Source organism: Jaculus jaculus, chromosome 4, assembly GCF_020740685.1.
Source record: "Jaculus jaculus isolate mJacJac1 chromosome 4, mJacJac1.mat.Y.cur, whole genome shotgun sequence".
In the NCBI taxonomy this organism is placed as follows: Eukaryota; Metazoa; Chordata; class Mammalia; order Rodentia; family Dipodidae; genus Jaculus; species Jaculus jaculus.
The window spans coordinates 38785354-38806870 of record NC_059105.1 but is presented as its reverse complement, the minus strand read 5'-3'; the positions used below and the strand labels follow the sequence as shown (position 1 = coordinate 38806870).

The 21517-nt window shown below is 41.4% G+C and overlaps 1 protein-coding gene across 3 annotated transcripts in view; it reads right to left on the bottom strand.

Annotated features, from left to right (window-relative positions):
• Positions 1-551: 551 nt before the first annotated feature.
• Positions 552-21517, bottom strand: part of Trak2 (trafficking kinesin protein 2) — a 76918-nt gene continuing 55952 nt past the window's right edge. For all 3 annotated transcript variants that reach the window (XM_045146972.1, XM_045146969.1, XM_045146971.1), the window contains exons 12-16: positions 21310-21513; positions 18688-18986; positions 14540-14806; positions 11094-11211; positions 552-4282 (exon numbers count right to left, since the gene is read on the bottom strand). In XM_045146972.1, the coding sequence (XP_045002907.1) occupies positions 3604-4282; positions 11094-11211; positions 14540-14806; positions 18688-18986; positions 21310-21513 (1567 nt within the window). In that variant the 3' untranslated portion in view covers positions 552-3603. The remainder of the gene's footprint in view (positions 4283-11093; positions 11212-14539; positions 14807-18687; positions 18987-21309; positions 21514-21517) is intronic.

Sequence of the window (21517 nt, the reverse complement as noted above, 5' to 3'; positions counted from 1 at the left end):
TTTGTCAGTGTGAACAGAAAACTGAATAGGAAAAGAATTGCTTCACCCTTTAAGTCTTCTCATGTTTAGTGCCTGCTTAACAATGATGGTATTTTGATTTTTAAAATTTTTTTAAATTTTTATTTATTTATTTCAGAGGGGGGGGGTAGAGGCAGAGAGAAAGAGAATGGGTGTGCCAGGCCCTCCAGCTATAAACGAACTCCAGATGCATGCACCCTCTTGTGCATCTGGCTTGTGTGGGTCCTGGGGAATTGAACCAAGGTCCTTAGGCTTCACAGGCAAACAACTTAACTGCTAAGCCATTTCCCAAGCCTATTCTGATTTTTTTTTTGGATGCTGTTACTTTGCTATGGTGCTATTATGGCATATAGTGATATTGCCTCGTCTATTTTTTTTTAATCTATGATATCTACTAAGATCCAGTTTTATTACTTAGGACTATTACTGGTTTGTTTTTAGACAAATGGAGGTTGCTTCCTAACTAAAAATAACGTATAAAGTTCATGCAGGATTAACTGTAGAGTGTGACAGAAACCACAGGGAGGCACAAGCAATGTAAGAAGCTACTTGTTTATTATCTGATTTACATTTGACAAAGCAAAGCAAGGTGCACAGAGAGCTGCTTGACAAAGGCAAGTCCCCATACCACACAGCTGCATTTTCCTGGAGCCCCAGAGGGACCTCATGTTACTCCTAGGATTGTGCTATGCAGTGTGACCTGTCAAAGCCTTGCGGAGTACTTGAACACAGGTCCCTGAGCATCTGACAGCTGAGAGGGCCACCAGACACTGACAGCCATAGTTCCCGATGTCAAACGTTGATGTTAGAACCATACACTATTAATTATGTTCTAGAATGGCCAGAAATAATAACAAGTTTGAATACTGTGTAAAATATGCTTTCTAGAGAGAATAGTTTCTTGCGAGCTGCCTCTAACTTACTTCCTCTCTTACCAAAGTCCCATCATTTATGTCAGACCAAGGGCAAGGATAAAACTTAAATTAAAAAAAACACTAATAATGATCATTAACTTATCCCTAAAGATCTCCACTTAGGCTATTTACATAGGATTTAGAACCTTCATAATTCAGGAGAATTTTAGCTCTGAGCTCACGAAGATCATCTCTCCCATTAGGTTAAGAGGATACTCAGAAATACCTGAGAAAGAATCATTGAAAATCTTGTTGAAGCAGGAAAAATGGGTTTCCCACACATGTATGAAAGTCTACACCTCTAATACGGCCGAGGAAAGGAAACCACGAGCAGTATCAGCCATAACGAAAACTGGAGAGGAGCTAGCCGTAAGGCTCCACTTTTCCTTGCTATACTTTGCAGTTTTGATGTGACAAGATTCTCAGGCTGTACCAAAATAATTTTTAAAAAACCCCCACAAAACCCAGTCTTAAGACTGGATTCATTTTGAGGGACAAGCATGCCCTAGTCTACACAGCTGGGCTTTAGACAGAACACCATTGTCCGTGTAACCCTCAGAAGACTGCGCCTGCTTTTCTTTCGCTAGATGTGCTGATTTGGCTAAGATGCCACGCTGCCTCCAGTGACCATGTAGGCCTGATTATTAACAGAAAAGACAAGTTATACTCAACATGGCACACCACGAGATTTACCTTCACTTACAGCAGGTTACGTAACACGCGTCCATCGGATCATTTAGCACTTTCTACTTTCCTGACCCTCTGTGCTCCTACTTCCTGATGCTTCCCGGAAACTGCACATGCTTGAGCAACAGGAAAATTATTTTCTTTGGGAATAAATAAAACACTCTTTAAAGAGTTGGCAAAAGGAAGCACCCCCGAGTTAATTCATAGAGTAGAAATTCAATTTTTTTTTTAAAGTTAAGTTGGAATATGTAGAAAATGCGATCACGATTGTTTCAGTGCCGGCTCCATTCCCTCCCTGACGTGGAGTCCTCTGCGGCTGTGTGCGTGTGCTGTTGACAGCAGCCTGGCCAAGTGAGCGTGAGAGAGGGAGTCTCTCTCCACCTTTTGGTTTTGAGAAATTTACCTAGAAAAATTACACTAAAAGATTCTAGAAAATATAGAAAGCCCGTACCTTCTCATCATTGCACGGTGTTAGTTTTTATGTAGGGGAGGTTGCTCAAGAATGTTTCTCAGGACAAAGGAGAAAAACATCTACAAATTAAGCACCAAAAAGACCAAGTAGTACACGCTCATGAACAACGCAGTCTCCTCCCTCACCCTCTCCCTGTGCCGTCTTTCATGCGATGGTATTTCTTCCAGAACAAGCCCATGGAGACAAAGCCAAGTCACCTGATGAGGTGCAGACCTTGATGAGCCACTCAGAAAACAGACCTGTTTCTTCCTAGTTCAGAGCCCTGCGTCACACTACAGACTGCTGAAACCTAATTGTATAGTTTCACTTGTCCTGTCAGCTTGTAAAAAAGAATCCCAGAGGAAAAGAAGTCTAAACTTCCCCACAAAAAAAGTTTTCTCTAATTCTACAGATACCAAGAATTAGGTCATGTGCTTTGATTTACATGAGGAAAACAACAACATAGATCCAACAAAAACACACTCTCAAAGCAGACACCTGGGTCTTACTTCAGTTTATAATAATTTAATGTGCCTGAGAATTTTTGTGCAAATACATGTTTCATTAAAAATATGCATAGCACACTTTGGAAAAAGTTAGCTGCAGCTAACTTTCCTTAACATTTTTACATATATAAATACACAACATAATTAATTCCTAGTGATTGCACTTCTGATTTAACCCCTTCCAGCCTCCAAGGAAACTTAAGAGATGCAATTATGTTTGTGTTCCTTGGCTACTGTATTATCCAGAAGAAATATTCTAAAAACACATTTCCTTGATTCAATTTACCTATACTTTCCTTCTTAAAGCAAATCCTTTCCCAAGCCTGCTTACATAATTTTTTTAGTTTTGTGATATTATATAAAAATACAAATTTAAAAAGTGAACTTTTAGTAATCATAATATAAAGGAATTTGGGTGGTGTTTAGGTTCCCTGTGGCTCAAAGGCCTGAAAACAGAAACTCTGCACTTGTGATGTAATGACAATGAGAACACTTCTGGCGTTGCTGACGCTGAGCGCATCAGTAAATGGCCGGTCATCTGACCACACGTCAGCGGGGAAGTGCTGAGCATCAAGACACTCTCTCGGTAACAGACAGGCTCCTTGCAGCAACCCTTCAGAACAGCTGGAGCCAATCCTCTTCCTGCTGTCCTTCTAGGCAGACTCTCCCTGCTCGTGCTCACTGGGGGTAGAGGGGCCAGCACGTCAGCATTGCTGGCATGTTTCAATGGGGTTAGACTTATTTTCTATTCATTTCTTATTTTCAAGTCAAGAAAATTCAGCTGAAGGGCATCTTAATCCTCTCTTTCCTATCTCCAAACACTTCACGACCCACTCTTACACGTCCGACTTACTCAACTTCATCTGCGCAGACCTCATCCCAATTGTCTGCATTCCTCCTCTACAGCCTCTCCACATCCACAGTCCTTCTACAGCATTCCTTTCCTTTCCTTAGGCAGGACTGAAGTACCGGTGCAGCTCTCTCCTTCATGTGCACATCTGTACCAAGGCTCAGTTAATGCACAGCCTCAGTCTTCCTTCAGGATACCCATTTTGGGCGAGGATGTGCAAACCGGGGCAGCCAAGCCTCCCATCATGACCGGAAGACTCTGATTCCGTCTCAGTCCACCCAATAATTTGCTACCTGAATTTAAATAAACAGAAGAGTCTGGTTTTTGAAGACCAATTTCTGCCTCGTGGCTTTTCCCCTTCTCCTGGGTCTCAGGGGTCTTGACCACTCTGGCTATTCCTAGTCTCTTCAGTCTGTCCACTAAGTTCATCTTCAACTGGCCAACATCTGGGGGATTCTGGGAAGGTCTCAAGCCATACATTTCTTGGAGGAATGTTTCAGCTGGTCGGGAAGCCAAAAAATTTTCAGAGACATGCACTCGTGTCTCAAATGGCAAGGGAGAAGGGCATGGTAAATGTGATGGAGAATTTGCTGGCGTGGAAGGGGTAGCCAGGGTCTTAGGGAGCTGCTGGAGGAGGGGACTCTCTGAAATCGGACTGTGGTACACTTTAGCAGAGATGCCTCGCTCCTGCAGAAGCTTGGCCAGGCTTGTGGTGGTACTTAAGGTTATGGTAGAATCTCGTCGGTTCGTAATGGATTCACCAATGCTGAGTCTGTAGGACATGGCAGGAGAATTCACAGCTGTGTTTGATGAACTGTTCCCACTACTTCCACAGGACAGTGAAGGGAACCCAGAGCTTAGAGAAAAAGTGGAAGAGAGTGGTTAATAATCAAAAGCAATTTCAAGCTGTTAATTTTTATTAATAGCTCCATTTAATAAGTGAAATATACTATGAAACAAAATCTATGGTAAACAGTACTCTAAACAATCTTTCATAATTGGACTTAAAATGTTCTTTTCTTTGCCTTTCTTTCTTTCTTTCTTTCTTTCTTTCTTTCTTTCTTTCTTTCTTTCTTTCTTTATTTATTTATTTTATTTTATTTTGGATTTTCGAGGTAGGGCCTCACTGTGGTCCAGGCTGACCTGGAATTAACTATGTAGTCTCAGGGTGGCCTCAAACTCACAGAGATCCTCCTACCTCTGCCTCCCAAGTGCTGGGATTAAAGGTGTGTGCCACCACAACCGGCTTAAAATGTTCTTTTAAAGAGAATGCTTTCTCAGTTTTACATCACTGAAAAACTTCTATTTTCTCGAGAAATTTAATTCTGAACATAGTAATGTGTGGATTTCCATGAAGCAATTTTTTCAACCTCTACTTAGAACACGTACTTCTAGAAAATTAAAGGGAAAATTTGCAGACTTTCAGTCAAGATGGCAGATTCCAGGGGTGAAATAAGGCAAGATTTGGGGTGCTGCAGTATACATCCCAAATGGGTGGGTGTGGGAGTGCACGTTCAGGGAATCTGCTGATTCCTACGCGCTCTGCGGCACAGCTAGGGCACAAAGTCAGGAGCCCTACCAGTCTTTTACACTGCGCTGGACTGCTGCCTGCCCAAATTCCACTTGGGCAAGCTGAGTGCAGGCGGGTGGGCGACTGGCCTTCCTCCACACCCACCCACTCCGGCAGGGGACCAACCCCATGGGGCAGGTGATGCACGCTGGGGCAAAACAGCCTGACACAAAGCGCAGAATCTCGGGCTCATGCCAAGGCTTGTGCTTGCTCTGGTGAGTAGCCCATTCTTTTTTTTGACAGGGGGATGAATTTATTTTGGCCTAAAGACTCAAGGGGAAGCTCCATGATGGCAGGGGAAAATGACGGCATGATCAAAGGGTGGACATCACTCCCTAGCCAACATCAGGTGGAAAATAAGAAAAGGACAGTGTGCTAAACACTGGCAAAAGGAAACGGGCTATATTACCCTTAAGCCCACCCCCAACAATACACTGCCTCCAGGAAGCATTAATTCCTAAATCTCCATCAGCTGGGAACCTGGCATTCAGAACACCTAGGTTTATGGGGGACACCTGAATCAAACCACCACATTCTGCCTCTGGTCCCCATAAACTGATAACCATCCATGATGTAAAATGTAATGCATTTGGTCCATCTTTAAAAGTTCCCATATTTTTTTTTAAATTTTTTTTGTTCATTATTTATTTATTTATTTGAGAGCGACAGACACAGAGAGAAAGACAGATAGAGGGAGAGAGAGAGAATGGGCGCGCCAGGGCTTCCAGCCTCTGCAAACGAACTCCAGACGCGTGCGCCCCCTTGTGCATCTGGCTAACGTGGGACCTGAGGAACCGAGCCTCGAACCGGGGTCCATAGGCTTCATAGGCGAGCGCTTAACCGCCAAGCCATCTCTCCAGCCCAAAGTTCCCATATTTTTAAATGAATCCTAATGATGTTCAAACATCCTCAAAATCCAAAGTTTCTTAACTGAGCCATAATACCAAAAACATACCCCCAAGACCACATAATGGCACAGAATAAACACACTGCAAAAGATGGCATTGGAGTAGCCCATTCTTAACGTGCACAGGTAAGCGAATCCCCTAAATTCCACATACTCCAGGCTGAAGATGTTTCTATGCTCCAATGAAGGCTGGTGCCTTGGTGTGGGGTGTGGGAGTGGGTGGTCTGCTTGCTATGAATGCATGGTGGAAGGTCCTGCTGATCTCCAGTGGAGACCAGTGAGCAGGTGCAGGAGTGGTCGGCATGTGCCTGCCAGGGTAGTACCAGTGCAACCTTTCCAACAAATGCAGCTGGGGTACAGTGGGGGAGCTGGGACAGGTGCTCATGCTGCAGAGTAGCTCCTGAGCTCAAGGGTGTGGCACTGCTGTGATCTTGGGCTGAAGACCCTTTGGGCTTGCCACTTGGACACCAGTGCACTTTTGTACCAGCCACCAGCCTAGGGCTCACAACCTGCGCATCTGTGGATATAATGCCATCTGACTCCAATCTGGTTCAAACCCCAAATCGAACACTCACTCAAGATCTGACAAGGGCTACTTTTTGCTTCCTCCTTAACAAAACAAGACATCTTCCCCAAGATGGGTAAACCTCAATGCAAGATAAAACCAAAACAAAACAAAAAACAAATGCAGGACAACAAGCTGAGCAATCTCTACCAAGAACACCTAGTCCCAGAATGTCAGTCTTCAATGAAAACATACGAGACACCAGAAATAGAATCACAAAATGAAACCATGATAAGCTTATTAAATAAACTTAATGAGACCCTCACCAAACAAATAGCAGAAATGGAAGAAGCAAGTCATCAAAACACCCAACAATCTCATAAATAAAAAGCTACAAATTCATCTATTACAACACACAGCTCTCTTCATTTGGCTTAATATAAGTGAAAAAAACTAGAGAGATCTCTAAAAGAGAGATAAATGAATTGAAGGTGAATCAACAAATAGAAGATCTCAACTATCAGCTGAGTAAGCTCAATGAAGGCATGATCAGATCCAAGAACGAATTCCAAGAAACACCAAGAATATAAAACCTCAACCTGAAATTAGAATTCAATAAAGGGTTGGATATGACACAGAAAAATGCAACAGATAACAAAGATAAAATAGAGCTTGTAAAAGCCTCCTTAGAAACCCTCATTAACAGAGTTAATCATGTAGAGGACAGAACCTCAGATCTGGAAGAAAAGACAGAAGAAATGGTCCAGGAGTCCAAAAACTTTGATAAGTTCAAAAATTATATGAACCAAATGTGAGGGAATTGCAGGATACCCTAAAATGACTAAACATTCAAATCATGGGTATATCAGAAGGGGAAGGAATTAACGTCAAAGGCATGGAGAACATATTAAATAAAATTATTGAAGAAAACTTTTTCACCCTCTCAAAAGAGAGGCCCATCCAGATATAAGAAGCTCACAGAACACTAAACAGACGGGACCAAGGAAGAAACTCTCTGAGGCACACCATACTCAAAACTCTAAATAATGAAAACGAAGAGAGAGTGCTAAAAGTAGCCAGAGAGAAACAACACAACATACTGAGGCAATTCCATTAGAATTACCTCAGGTTTTTCAATGGAGATCCTGAAACCCAGAGGGCTTAGAATGGAGCACTTCAAAATCTAAGAAACTATGGTTTCCAATCCAAACTACTATACCCAGTAAAAGCATCCCTCACAATAGAAGGAGAAAGGAAAATTTTTCCATGATAAAAGTCAGCTCTGTAATTACATGGACACAAAGCCAAACCAACAGAGAATACTTTAGGGAATAATCCACACAGAACAGTTGAACAACCAACCTCAAGAGCCTACCAGAGGAGGAAACAACCAAAACTAGAGCAGACATAAAAACATTCAAAGCCCAAGAAAGCAGCCAAACCCTTAAAGCCTCCAACATGGCAGGGATTACATTATATTAAGTCTGACAGTTGTAACATTAGTCATTAATGGTCTTAACTCACTCATAAAGAGACACAAGTTAACAGGCTGGCTCAGCCTCCATCTGCTCTCTTCAAGAAATCCACCACACCACTAAGGATAGACACTTCCTCAGGGTCAAAGGATGGAAAATGATTTTCCAAGCAATTGGAAATAAAAAACAAGTGGGTGTAGCTACATTAATATCTCACAAAATAGATTTCAAACCAAAAGTAATTTAAAAAGACAAAGAAGGACACGTTTTATTCATCAAGGAATTGATCCAACAAGAGGATATCGCAGTCATAAATCCTTATGTACCAAATGAAGGTATACCAGTTTATAAAGCAAAACTTACTTGACAACAAACCAGAAAAAAATTCCAGTACCATCATAGATGATACCCTACTATCATCAATAGACAGATTATCCAAGAAAAAAACAACAGGGAAATAATAGATCTCAATAACACCATAGATCAATTAGACAATCTACAGAACATTCCACCCTAATTCCACAGAATACACATTCTTTTCAGCAACCCATGGAACCTTCTCCAAAATAGATCATATACTAGGGCATAAAGCATGCCTCCACAAATACAGGAAAATTGAAGTTACTTCCTACATCACATTGGACCACAATGTGTTAAATCTAGAAATTAATATCAAGGGAAGCAGCAGAAATTACACCAGCTCATACAGGCTGAACAACATGCTATTAAACAATGAATGGGTCATGGAAGAAATCAAAAAGGAAATTGTAAACTTGTAGAACTAAATGATAAATGAAAACACAACATACTCAAAGTTATGGGACACAATGAAGGCAGCCCTAAGGGGAAAATTCATAGTACTAAATGCCTTCGTAACAAAAACAGAGACCTCAAATTAACAACTTAAGTATACACCTAAAGGTACTGGAAAAAAAAAAAAACAAGAACAATCCAACCTTGAGAGTTCCAGACAGAAAAAAATAATTAAGATCAGAGCTGAAATTAATGAATTGGGAACCAAGAAAACAATTAAGAAAATTGACGAAACCAAGACTGCTGCTTTTACAACTTATAACCCACAGCCCCATGGTGAATACCAGTAACCCCACTGAGGAGGGCCCTCAGTGTAATGGGGACGGGGAGGAAGGGAATGGTACCAACACATGATTTGTTCATACAAAGTTTCTAGTTAATAAAAAAAAATAATTTGAACTCATTAAAACAAAAATAAGGTTATGTGTTAGTATCATAAAAATAATAATTGAAAATTTTGATAGCTATTAGAAATTTTCTTAATATTTTATGCTTAGTTAAGAAGAAAAGCTAAATATTAAATCATATCCTTAAGAAAATGGGGATGGAATGCAGACGATTCTTTTTTAGATGACTTTCTTCACTGAGAAAATGTTACCATATTTAGTAAACTTTCATTTCAGCACAAAATGACTACATGTATCACAGTATCAAAACTTAAAAATATACAACAAGCTGAGCATGGTGGCACACGCCTTTAATCCCAGCACTTGGGAGGCAGAGGTGGGAGGATCACTGTGAGTTTAAGACCATCCTGAGACTACAGAGTGAATTCCAGGTCAGCCTGGTCTAAAGTGAGACCTTACCTCTGGGGGAGGGGGGGAATATATATACATATATATGAATGATCAAATGCAAGCTTAAGATTAATATAATAAATAAACTGTCCTGAGTACCAGCTTACATAAAAGAAGCAACATTTGAGCAAGGTTGACTTCTTGGTCAAACCAGTGCTGCTAAGAGCCTCTGATTGAAAGTCTATTCCTATTCCATTTCTATTGCACTGTGGAATCACTTGTCCTTCCTCAAGTTATGTACCTAAATTAAAACTTCTTCCAAGAAAGAACCAATTTTATGAAACTTTTCTTGGTGTCTACAGAATAATATAGAAAACTTGCTAATATGTTCAGCTTAGGCTTTACTGGGTCCTTGACTGGACATTATCCAAGTGCTTCCGTAAGCCACTGGTTTGCTTCTATCTTACAGACCCTCGAGTCACAGCCTTACTTCCCTTCATGATGGCAGTTAGGATGGTAAGACTCAAATGCAGGAATCACCCCAGCAAGTTTACAAAACTTTATGGTACAATTTAAATACTAAGTTTTCTTTCTTTGTAACTTTATCTTTTCTATTTCAAATTAATACTATCACTACAGCAATCAATGTACCTTAGATTCTTTTGGAACTGACAGGATAGAAATTGCCTCATGGAGTTTATTAAGAGACGCCTATGGGTTTGTGGTGTAAGTCATTTGGCCCAGAGAGTCCTGGCCTTTGTTTTCTGCTTCTGAGAAGACAATCAATGTCACAACTGACAGAAATGTCACACTAGAGCTTAGGATAGACCTGGCCATACCTTTATGGTGAGGGCTGGTCATGCCAAGAAAAACACTGTGCTGAGGATAAGAATGTGGGTCATGCAGCATCAGCTGACCTGGAGGCTGGAATTCACCATGAGGGTAACCAAGTACTCATGCCCACATGGTGGAGACCTACAGAAACTTTGCATACTGACATTTGGGGGGCAAATTTTTCTGGTTTGCAATACTCTAGATGCACTGTAATGAATCCTAAGAACAAGATAAACTTTATGCATAAAAGCCCTGGAGTGTTAAGTATTTCTTTTTCTATGTGCTGTTATTTTAAGTAGGTTTTTATTTTATTTTTCATATACATTATTTTTATTAATATACATACTTTTTATACATACCCTCTTAAGTATTTGTTTGGATAACTTTAATCTGTATCTTTTTTCTTATAAGTGGTATCATAAGTATAACAGCTTTCTGTGAGTCTTTCTAGTAAACTGCTGAACTTGAAAGGGTCTCAAGAGCCCCCTGAACTAGCAGGTGGTGTCAGAAGTGTGGGTAGCCTTGTGTGGAGGCCTGCCTCCTCAAACATAGCCTGGCTACCTTTGGGCACATCTCAGGTGGGTCACATATAGTTATCTGCTGTTGGATCAATCACCCTAACTTTCTATGTCTCAATTTCATTTTGCCCAGCACAAACTCACTTATTGTACATGCTTCAAAAAGTTATAATGATCAAATGAGAAAATACAATGTGTAAATCTAAAGATAAGAAGTCATATAACATTAATAAAAATTCCAGGAATTCTGAGTGAAGGTAATTTAAAAATTAAATTTGCAAGGCCCCAGAGTTCCCAAGCTCTCTTACCTAGGGGTAACCTGAGTGACGTCAGAAGGATGTAAGATTCTGCAGGTGGTGAAGGTGAATGTCGAGTTCGTGCATGACAGACACTTTCCTGGGTTTGAGGTTGCAACTGAAATAGAGACTTTTACGAAGCCAAGACAGAATTGAAAGACTAGGTTAATAACATAAAAGGCTCATCATTTGTTAGTAATACAGAATTTATGGAAAGGTCTTTTGTAGGAAAAAAATCCCAAATATGGAAATATACAGATTATACAAGTATTAACTGGTTAGTACATAGCCAAATCTTTGTATACTTAAAAATTATAAATAAAAGAGCATGAAATAGCTTAGAGGTGAGAGAAAAAGAAACACATTCTGAAAAATACATTAAAAATAAAAATAAAATCAAGATCTAGTCATCTAAAGTACCCAGGCAAAGTGCTCCCCTGCTTCTTAAGTGTGGCGTGTCATTTGTGGAAATTCTTTTCATGGTACTAACAGGATACGGGGCCTTTTCTTTTTGATGGGACTGGCAGCTGAACTGCTGGTATAAAAGCAATGGTGAGTAAAAGTGCTGGCTCTTTACTACAAATTAAAACAACATCCCAAAATTACGTCTGTATTTTTCATCATTATACATGTGTAGTACTTTATTTTTTTTTAATTTTTTTTGTTCTTTATTTATTTGAGAGTGACAGAGAAAGAGTGAGAGTGAGTGAGGGGGAGAGAGAGAGAGAGAGAGAGAGAGAGAGAGAGAGGGAGAGAGAACGGGCACGTCAGAGCTTCCAGCCACTGCAAACGAACTCCAGACACCTGCGCACCTTGTGCATCTGGCTAACGTGGGTCCTGGGGAACCAAGCCTCGAACGGGGCCCTTAGGCTTCACAGGCAAGCGCCTAACCGCTAAGCCATCTCTCCAGCCCCATGTGCAGTACTTTAAAAAGCCACATTCACTGAAGGTCCCTTGGATAGTTTTATTTCTGCAAAGCAGGTGACAGAAAAAACAGCTATCCATGGCATCTGTGCAGTTAGGTTGAAAATCTGAGGGAAAGTCCATTTTTACTTGAAAGAACAGACTTAGACATTTGGCAGGCATCTTTCTTTCTCCCCTCCCTTTCCCCTTTCTTCTTCTTTCTCCTTTACTTCCTTCCCCTCCCCTCTTCTCCCTCTCTTTCTTTTTTTCTTTTTGAGGCAGGGTTTCACTGAAGCCCAGGCTGACCTGAACTCATTCTGTAGCCCCAGCTAGCCTCAAACTCACAGAGGTCCTCCTACCTCAGCCTTCCAAGTGAGGGCTGAGATTAATGGTGTGAACCACCACAGTTAGCTATTTTCTCTCTTTTCTTGTTTTTTGAATACTTATGTGTGGAAGCCACAGGAAATACTCAGGTGTCATTCCAGGAATGTAGTTAACTTAAAAAAAAAAACAAAAACCAAAACACTTTTTTTTTTTTGAGATAGGTATTCTTCATCGGCCTGGAGCTTGCCAATTATGCTACACTGTCTGGCCAGCAGCCCCAGGGACCCACCAGTCTCTGCCTCTCCAGCACTAGTATTATAAGTGTACCTCTGTGCCCAGCAGTTTTACTTAAGTTCTGGGGACTGAATTCAGGTCCTTACACTTGCAAGGCAGCACTTTACTAAGTTATCTAACCAGACCTTGGTAGCCATTTCCTTGAAAAATACAAATAAATTGTAGTTGGAGAAAACTTGTACCCACTATTGACAGCTTAAAAACTTCCTAATACTTAAAGCTTTTTATGTTGAGCTAGGTGGTGACATTAATACACTATATAATAAGATGTGCCAACATTTGGCTATCTATATAATTCAGTGTGTTAATATTTTTATTATTTAATAACCGATGCATGTAACCATACCATGCATGAGAAAGAGATACATTTAAGTGGCAAGACAGCCAAATAAAGTAACAAAGCATGAAAATTCGTTGGCAGGGTTTTAGATTTCATATGGTTAAAAATATCCAAGAAACTACTGGGACTGAGGAGATGGTTCAGCAGATAAAAGTGCTTGCTGTGCAAACATAATGCCCCGAGTTCAATTCCCAGCACCCATGTAAAAAGTCGCTGTGCCTGTAACCCCACCGCTGAGGGGGTGGAGACAAGAAGATTGCTGGGGCTTCCTGGTCAGCCGGTCTAACCAAAAAATGGGGAGCTCCAGATTCAGTGAGAGACTCTGTCTCAGAGAAATAAGGCTGGAGAGTGACCAAGGAGGACATCTTGTATCTTCCTCTGAATTCGACATGGTACTCATGTGTGTGTGTGTGTGTGTGCGCGCGCACACACACACACACACACACACACACACACACACACACCCCACTGTATTCACCATACACCAAAAAAGAAAAAAATTGCTGGGCGTGGCGGTATGGACTTTGAATTCCAGCACTGGGGAGGAAAAGGTAAGTGGATCCCTGGGGCCTTGCTGGACAGACAGCCTGGCCTAACTGGCAAGCTCCAAGTCAGAGGCCCTGTCTCAAAGCAGAAAGGTAGATGGTGCTCCCGAAGATGACACACAAGGCTGTCCCTGACCTCCACACACATGAGCATGCACACCCACAGATACATTAATATGCACACAGTCATACACACATATTAAAAAAATAATCTGGGCTCAAAAGATGGCTCTGCAGTTAAACACACTTGCTTGCAAAGCCTACTGGCCAGGGTTTGATTCCCCAGAACCCATGTAAAGCTAGATGCATAAAGTGGCATATGCACTTGAAGTCTGTCTGCAGCAGCAGGATGCCCAAATGTGCTCTCTCTTTCTCTCATTGCAAATGAATAAAATATTAACCAAAATAAAATAAAATAAAATAAAATAAAATAAAATAAATGATCCCTTACCAAGTTTTGGCCTGACATCAAAGAACACCCACACTCCCTGAAAAGATTATAATACCCTTTCCTTTTCCAGCACCATGATGGCATGAGGCTATATTTTCTTTACATTGTTCAACCCAAACATAGTATTTCAACAGACTGAATGCAGTTCATAATGAGAAACCAGATATCTTTTCTTAGAACTTGTAAAATCATGAAACAAAACCATTTTAGAGCTGTTTTTCATAATATTCTCAAAAGTATTATATCTGTGTAATATAACTATGGTTAAGTGAACTAATATTTAATAACTTCTTAGTTTGATTTTAGATACTATATATGTATAGATACAATCTATATGGGTAAGCCCTTTAGAATTCTCAAGAATTTTTTTGATTATAAAGGGATCATGAGACCGAAATATTTGCAAACAACTGAGTGGATCTATCTGTCAATCTGTTTATGCAGGTTGGTTAAGAAAGAATTAGGAATCCAACTGATACAGATTTTTATTATCTTATCTCCAATAATGACTACAGTCCACTGAAATTGGGGCAGGCCATACAATATGGCAGTGCAAAGTACTACATATTACTAAGCTATATTCAACCAGTACTCCTCTCACCTGCCACTGGTCCACCTGCTGACGTAATGGGTGGTAGGAAGATTCCTGGTACTGGCTCAGACACTGCAGGTTTTTCCTCCACTTGAACAGGCTGCTGAACCTGAAAAGTGATTCCCTCCTCTTCATCCTCCTCTAAATCTGAGATGTGGTAGAGGACATCATTGGGCATCTGGGTAAAGCCTTTGGTTATGACCCCTGGTCGTGGATCAAGAATGGTTCCCAAGTTTGGTTGAGCTAGCTGCTGCCAGTGGTGTAGCGTCTGGGATCCTGAGTATTCAAGCAGAAGGGGATGGTTTTACATTTACCACAAACCAGCAATCTCAAAACAAACTACAATTATATGTATAGTAAGAATAATGGTAGGAATAAAATTATTTGATTTTGATATTTTGTTAAAATTTGTAAATTTAAGTTCTATGTGGAAGACTGACATGATATTGAAGGTATAAGTAATAATCTTTCTATTTTGAAACAATTTAAAAAGGCTATTTAAAGAAGAGGAGAAAAAAAAGAAGACCTTTAATCCTAGCACTTGGGAGGCAGAGGTAGAAGGATGTCCATGAATTCGAGGCCAGCCTAGCACTAGAGAGTAAATTCAAGGCCAGTCAGGGCTAGAGTGAGACCATGCCTTGAAGAAACAACAAACAAACAAAATCCTGAAACAAACAGCAAAACAAAACCAAGAAGGCATTTTTAACAGGGTCTAGGGTGCTGAGGCAGGGAGAAAGACTATGCTGATATAATTCAGGTGTCCCCCATAAACTTAGGTGTTCTGAATGCTATGTTCCTATGATGGAGATTTGAGAATTAGCACCTCCAGGAGGCAGTGTATTGTTGGGGGCAGACTTATGGGTGTTATATCCAGCTCCCCCTTGCTAGTGTTTGGCACATTCTCCTGCTGCTATTGTGCATGTTACGTTGGCCAGGAGGTGATGTCCACCCTCTGCTCATCCCATCGTTTTCTCCTGCCATCACAGAGCTTCCCCTCCAGTCTATAAGCCAAAGTAAATCCTTTTTTCCCAAAAGCTGCTTTTGGTTGGGAGAGTTCTGCCAGCAATGTGAACCTTACTACAACAGTAAAATGGTACTGAGGAGTAGGATTGCTGATAGACCCCTGACTGTGTGGCTTTGGCCTTTTGGAGCTGATTTTCAAGAGGAATGTGGAAGGATTTGAAACCTTGGCCCAAGAGACACCTTGCAGTATTGTAGTTACAGCTTGATGGCCTATTCTGGTCAAACTCAGACCTGAATGCAATAAGAACTATGAACTGTGTGTTTTGGCTTATGAGGGTGAAAAGAGCTTTGCTTGGACTGGGCTAGAAGCAGTTTGTGTAAGAGGCTTGATGCTATGCCCATGTCTTGAGAACATGTGTAGGGTTGCAGTGCATAGAAATGGACTGGTGTCTGCAGAGGGATATGGCACAGAAAAATGAAATCTTTGGGCTGAAGCTGATGCCTGTTCAGCTGCAAGAGTATGAGAGATTACAACCTTTGAGACTGGGGAAACAGGAAGAATGTAACTTTAGCCTGAATGTTGAAGGAGGGTCGTATTCTTCAAAGTCTGCTTTATTCCTCCTGGATTAACAAACTGGCACCCTACCTGGTATTGTGGAGTATAAGAAACGCAGGAAAGAGAGGGTCATTCAGTTTGCAATGAAGTCTTGTGTTTTGGAAATGGCTATGGGCAGTGTGAAGCAGGATTGCCTGCATGGAGACCCAGTGAAGATGCTGGGACCACTAGATGGCTGCTAAGGATAAAGGCCTTCAATGAAGTTTCCCAGGACTGTGAGTAGCCTAGCTGGAGGGGTGGAACTGGAACTCCAGAGACTTGTTGTTGGTTAGAATTAATGGACTTGGAGATTTGTCACTGGCTAGAGTTGTTGGACTTGAAGCTACAGAGTTTGATGTTTGCCCCAGTTGTTTTAAATCTTGTATTGGCTGAGTATTTCTTTGCCATACCCAATGTCATCTTTTACAGTGTGAATGTTTATTCTGTGCCATTATGGTTTTTTTGAGGCTAGTTTTTGGTATTATGGCTCAGTTAAAAGACCTTGGCTTATGGGGATGTATGAACATCACTGGAATTGATAAAAACTATAGGGACTTTTAAAGTTGGATGAATGCATTGCATTTTACATCATGTGTGGTTATCAGTTTATGGGTGCCAGGGACAGAATGTGGTGGCTTGATTCAGGTGTTTTCCATAAACTTAGGTATTCTGAATGCTAGGTTCCCAGCAGATGGAGATTTGGGAATTAATACCTCCAGGAGGCAATGTATTGTTGGGGGTGGGCTTATGGGTGTCATAGCCAGTGTCCCCTTGCTAGTATTTGGCACAACTCCTGTTGCTATTGTCCACCTTATGTGGCCAGGGGTGATGTCCACCCTCTGCTCATGCTATCATTTTCCCTGCCATCATGGAGCTTCCCCTCGAGTATGTAAGCCAAAATAAATCATTTTTTCTCAAAAGCTGCTCTTGGTTGGGTGATTTCTGCCAGCAATATGAACCTGACTGCAGCAAGGACAAAATACATGTCAGAAGTGGGCTGTATATGACAAAAGCAATACTCAGTCTATCAACTTGGAAGACAACGTGAATTTTCAGTAGTTTCCTTGTGCTTACTACCTATTCCTGACTCATTTCCCTGGGCTCAGGAAGAATAAAAAAAAGAACTGGATACAGTGGAGAATACACCCCCTTTATTCCATCATAGGGTACACTAATGATAATTCCATATGCTTCCATCTGATGTAATGTCTAATTATGTCATTATGGCCATCTCTTCTTCATGCCAAAGTGCCATATTTGAGGACAGTGTGCCCTGAACCCCATCATAAGCAGTGTTTTTTAATTTTTGTTTCTCAAGGTATGGTCTTGCTGTAGCCCAGGCTGATCTGGTAGTCACTACATAGTTCTCAAGAGTGGCCTTGAAATCATGGCAATCCTCCTACCTCTGCCTCCCGAGTGCTGGGATTAAAGGCGTGTGCAGGCTGGAGAGATGGCTTAGCAGTTAAGAGCTTGCCTGTGAAGCCTATGGACCCCGGTTCAAGGCTTGATTACCCAGGACCCACGTTAGCCAGATGCACAAGGGGGTGCATGTGTCTGGAGTTCATTTGCAGTGACTGGAGGCCCTGGCGCACCCATTCTCTCTCTCTCTCTCTCACTCTCAAATAAATAAATAAAAACTGACCAAAAATATTTTTTAAAAAAGACATTCATTCTATTAAAAAAAAAAAAAAAAAAAGGCATGCGCCGCCATGCCCGGTGGCCATCACTTATTAAAAAAGGCAATTCTGACTAGTGAAGTGATTGTATCAAACTAAGTTACAGAACTTTGAAAAGTGGGGTATGATGGCAAATTCTTGTAATCTCAATACTGGGAAGGCAGAGACAAGGCAGATCCCTGTGGTTTGCTGGCATGCCTATCTAAGCCTACTTGGAAAGTTCTAGGCCAGTGACAGCTCTTATTTCAATAAAGGAGGATGGTGCCTGAAGAACAACCCTCGAGGTTGTCCTTGGCCTCTACACATGTGCACATGCACACCTGCACACAGACACAATAACTAAAATATATAAACTTGGGGAAAAAAGAACCTTTGTGTCTGAGGGGTTCTCATAGGTTAACTTTTATCACACTCACTTATCTTACCATAAAAACTGCTATCAATAATATTCCTTAGCATAAGACATAAAGAGATCCTCCTCCCTCCCTCTTGCATGAAATCCTCAGGAGAGAAGGAGGGGCTGGCCACTCAGATAATGCATATTCACTAACCTTTTTTTTTTTTTTAATTTATTTCAGAGTGACAGACACAGAGAGAAAGACAGGTAGAGGGAGAGAGAGAATGGGCGCGCCAGGGCCTCCAGCCTCTGCAAACGAACTCCAGACGCGTGCGCCCCCTTGTGCATCTGGCTAACGTGGGACCTGGGGAACCGAGCCTCGAACCGGGGTTCTTAGGCTTCACAGGCAAGCGCTTAACCGCTACGCCATCTCTCCAGCCCTTCACTAACCTTCTACAAGTCAGTGCCACACACACAGATTTAAGGATAACAAAGGTATCTTCTACACATAGTGTTCTTATAATCACAAGTCTCCCAGGGAAAGTGCAGTGAGCCACAGTTTGTAAAAGGGTCCTTACTGACTTACCTTCAAGGGGCTTGACAATCTGTAATTTTTCTGGCATAAAGCCTCGAAGGCAACTGGTGCTGCTGAGGTCTGTAATCTCTGACTGGTCAGTGCAAAGAGAGGCAAGGCTCTCTGCTGGAGTGTCACAGCGGCTAACCCCTTCTTTCTGGTCAGCCAGAACTTGGATCTTCCGTTCCCATTCTTCAGCAAAGAACTGCTTCTCACTTAAATAGTTCTGTCTTCTCAGGCTAAGGCGATGCAGTGCTGTAGCCAAATCACTATCTTCAGAGGATCCTGGCTGGCTTATGGGCTGAGAATTCCTATGGAAAAATCATCCTGTTTAGATCGTAAGCCCATGAGCACAGCCCAGACCTCTTCTTTTTATAATGGTGAACTATCATGAGAATAATCTTAAAAAGGAAGTATTTTCTTAGCTACTTGAAATATAGAATAGCACAAGCCAGTCATTTTTTAAAATTATCTATTTCAAAGGAGAAAGAGAAAGAAAGAAAAAATATGAATGGGCACACCAGGGCTTCCAGCTGCTGCAAACTAACTCCAGATACATGTGCCACTTTGTGCATCTGGCTTTTACATGGGTACCGGGGAACTGAAGCCCGGGTTGTTAGACTTTGCAGGCAAGTGCCTTAACTGTTGAACCATTTCTTCAGCAACCCCTCCCACAACCAGTCATTTTTATAGATGATTTCAAATGACTTCAGAGACAAAAAAATTTTTATTGTTATGTTGTGTTTGTTAACTTTTCTGAAACTACTCATATGTCTATCTATGTATTCAGGTTAAGGTAGTTATAAAAGGAAACCTATCATATTTCATTGAATATATCACTGATGTAAGAAGTATCACTGCTTCCATATACTATGAGGAGAAAATGCTACTCATTAAATGATTATCTATCATGAGTTGCTAACTGTAACAATTAAAAAAATATTCACATGTGAATCAGATGTGATGATACCTGGCAATAATCCCAACACTTTGGAAGCTGAGACAGGAGGATCATGTGTTTGATATCAGCATGGGTTACACACAAAGTTCAAGCCCAGCCTGGGCTACACAGCAAGACCCTGTCTCAGAAAAAAAGAAAGAAAAACAAACTTTACCACCACCCCCCCCCCACAACAACAAAAAGCAAAAAACCACAAAAAAACCCCACAAAACAAAAAATTACTCTGGGCCACAGGACTCCCCACAAATATTGCAAAATACCCAAAAGGAAACAAGAATAGAACACTATTGCATTCTCATAGTTCTGATGCATTTTTAGTTGTTCCTACTCACTGTGAGTATACAGACCTGTTTTTTTTTTAATATTGTATTTATTTATTTGTGAGAGACAGACAGATAGAAAGAAAGAATGGGCATGCTAGGGCCTCTAGGCACTTCATATGAACTCCAGACACATGTGCCCCCTTGTGCATCTGGCTTACGTGGGTCCTAGGGAACTGAACCCGGGTCCTTAGGCTTCACAGGCAAATGCTGTAACCTCTAAGCCATTTCCCCAGTCCCTCACAGACCTGTTGTTTTTTTTTTTTAAATTATTTATTTATTTATTTGAGAGCGACAGACACAGAGAGAAAGACAGATAGAGGGAGAGAGAGAATGGGCGTGCCAGGGCTTCCAGCCTCTGCAAACAAACTCCAGATGCATGCGCCCCCTTGTGCATCTGGCTAATGTGGGACCTGGGGAACTGAGCCTCGAACCAGGGTCCTTAGGCTTCACAGGCAAGCGCTTAACCGCTAAGCCATCTCTCCAGCCCCACAGACCTGTTTTAATGCTCTCTGAAGATAACTATGTAACAAGGAGGTTGCACTGATAAAACAGAGCTACTGTTTGTGCAAAGCACAGCACACAACATGCCTGGAAATAAAATTCAAACCTTGTGTGATGGATGACTTCTGCATTAGGAGAAATTTCCCTAAGAATTAAGTATATAGCTTTTAAACACATTCTATGTTCTTTCCAGTATAGCTGGCTGAAAGGTAATTCAATGAACTGAATTAATGAAAATAAAAAATATCTAGATTTATACAAACGAAACTAGGAACAACTGATCCTGGGAGATATTTAGTCAAACTTATTGTCTCCCCCCACAGCACCAAAAAGGTTGACATTATGAATTTGGATTATGAGAAAATGTCATCTGATGCTACTTATGCCAGTGACCAAATGGAGAAAAAATTAACTTTGAACATGATGGCTTTGACTTGTGCTTTGCAAAAAGAATCATGGAGGAAAGTGCAAACTGCTTTGAATACACTTCAGAAACTTTTATGATATCGATGATGTGTTCTACGAATAACGATGTAGAGGTCATGAAAACTGAATGAAGTCACGCGTGGTGGTGCACGCCTTTAATTCCAGCACGCCGGAGGCAGAGGTAGGAGGTAGGAGGATTGCTGTGAGTTTAAGGCCACCGTGCCTGGGCTTAAGCAAGACCCTATCTCAAAAAGAAAAACAAACGAACAAACAAACAAAAAAACTGAATGAAAACTGGCAGCTGCAAAACCTTCATGGGACAGTCTGGAGCAATGCTGGTGTGTGAGTATGCGTAACTGGGAGGCCACTGGTATGCCAGTACCACAGGAAATGCAGGACACTGGCATGGCCTGTGTTCCTTACCCTGGAACCTCCTCCACGCCACTCCCCTGGTTCAGGAGTGCTTTGTCCTCTGCTTGCTGAACACCAGACTCAAAAGGCTTTGCTGTCATGATGACACTTGAACGGTTGGAACCTGGGATGGGGAGCAGAGCTGGGAATGGGACAGAACGGCCTCGTGTGTCATTGGCAACCTTGACAGTATCAAATACCCGTTTCTGTTGGGCCCTGT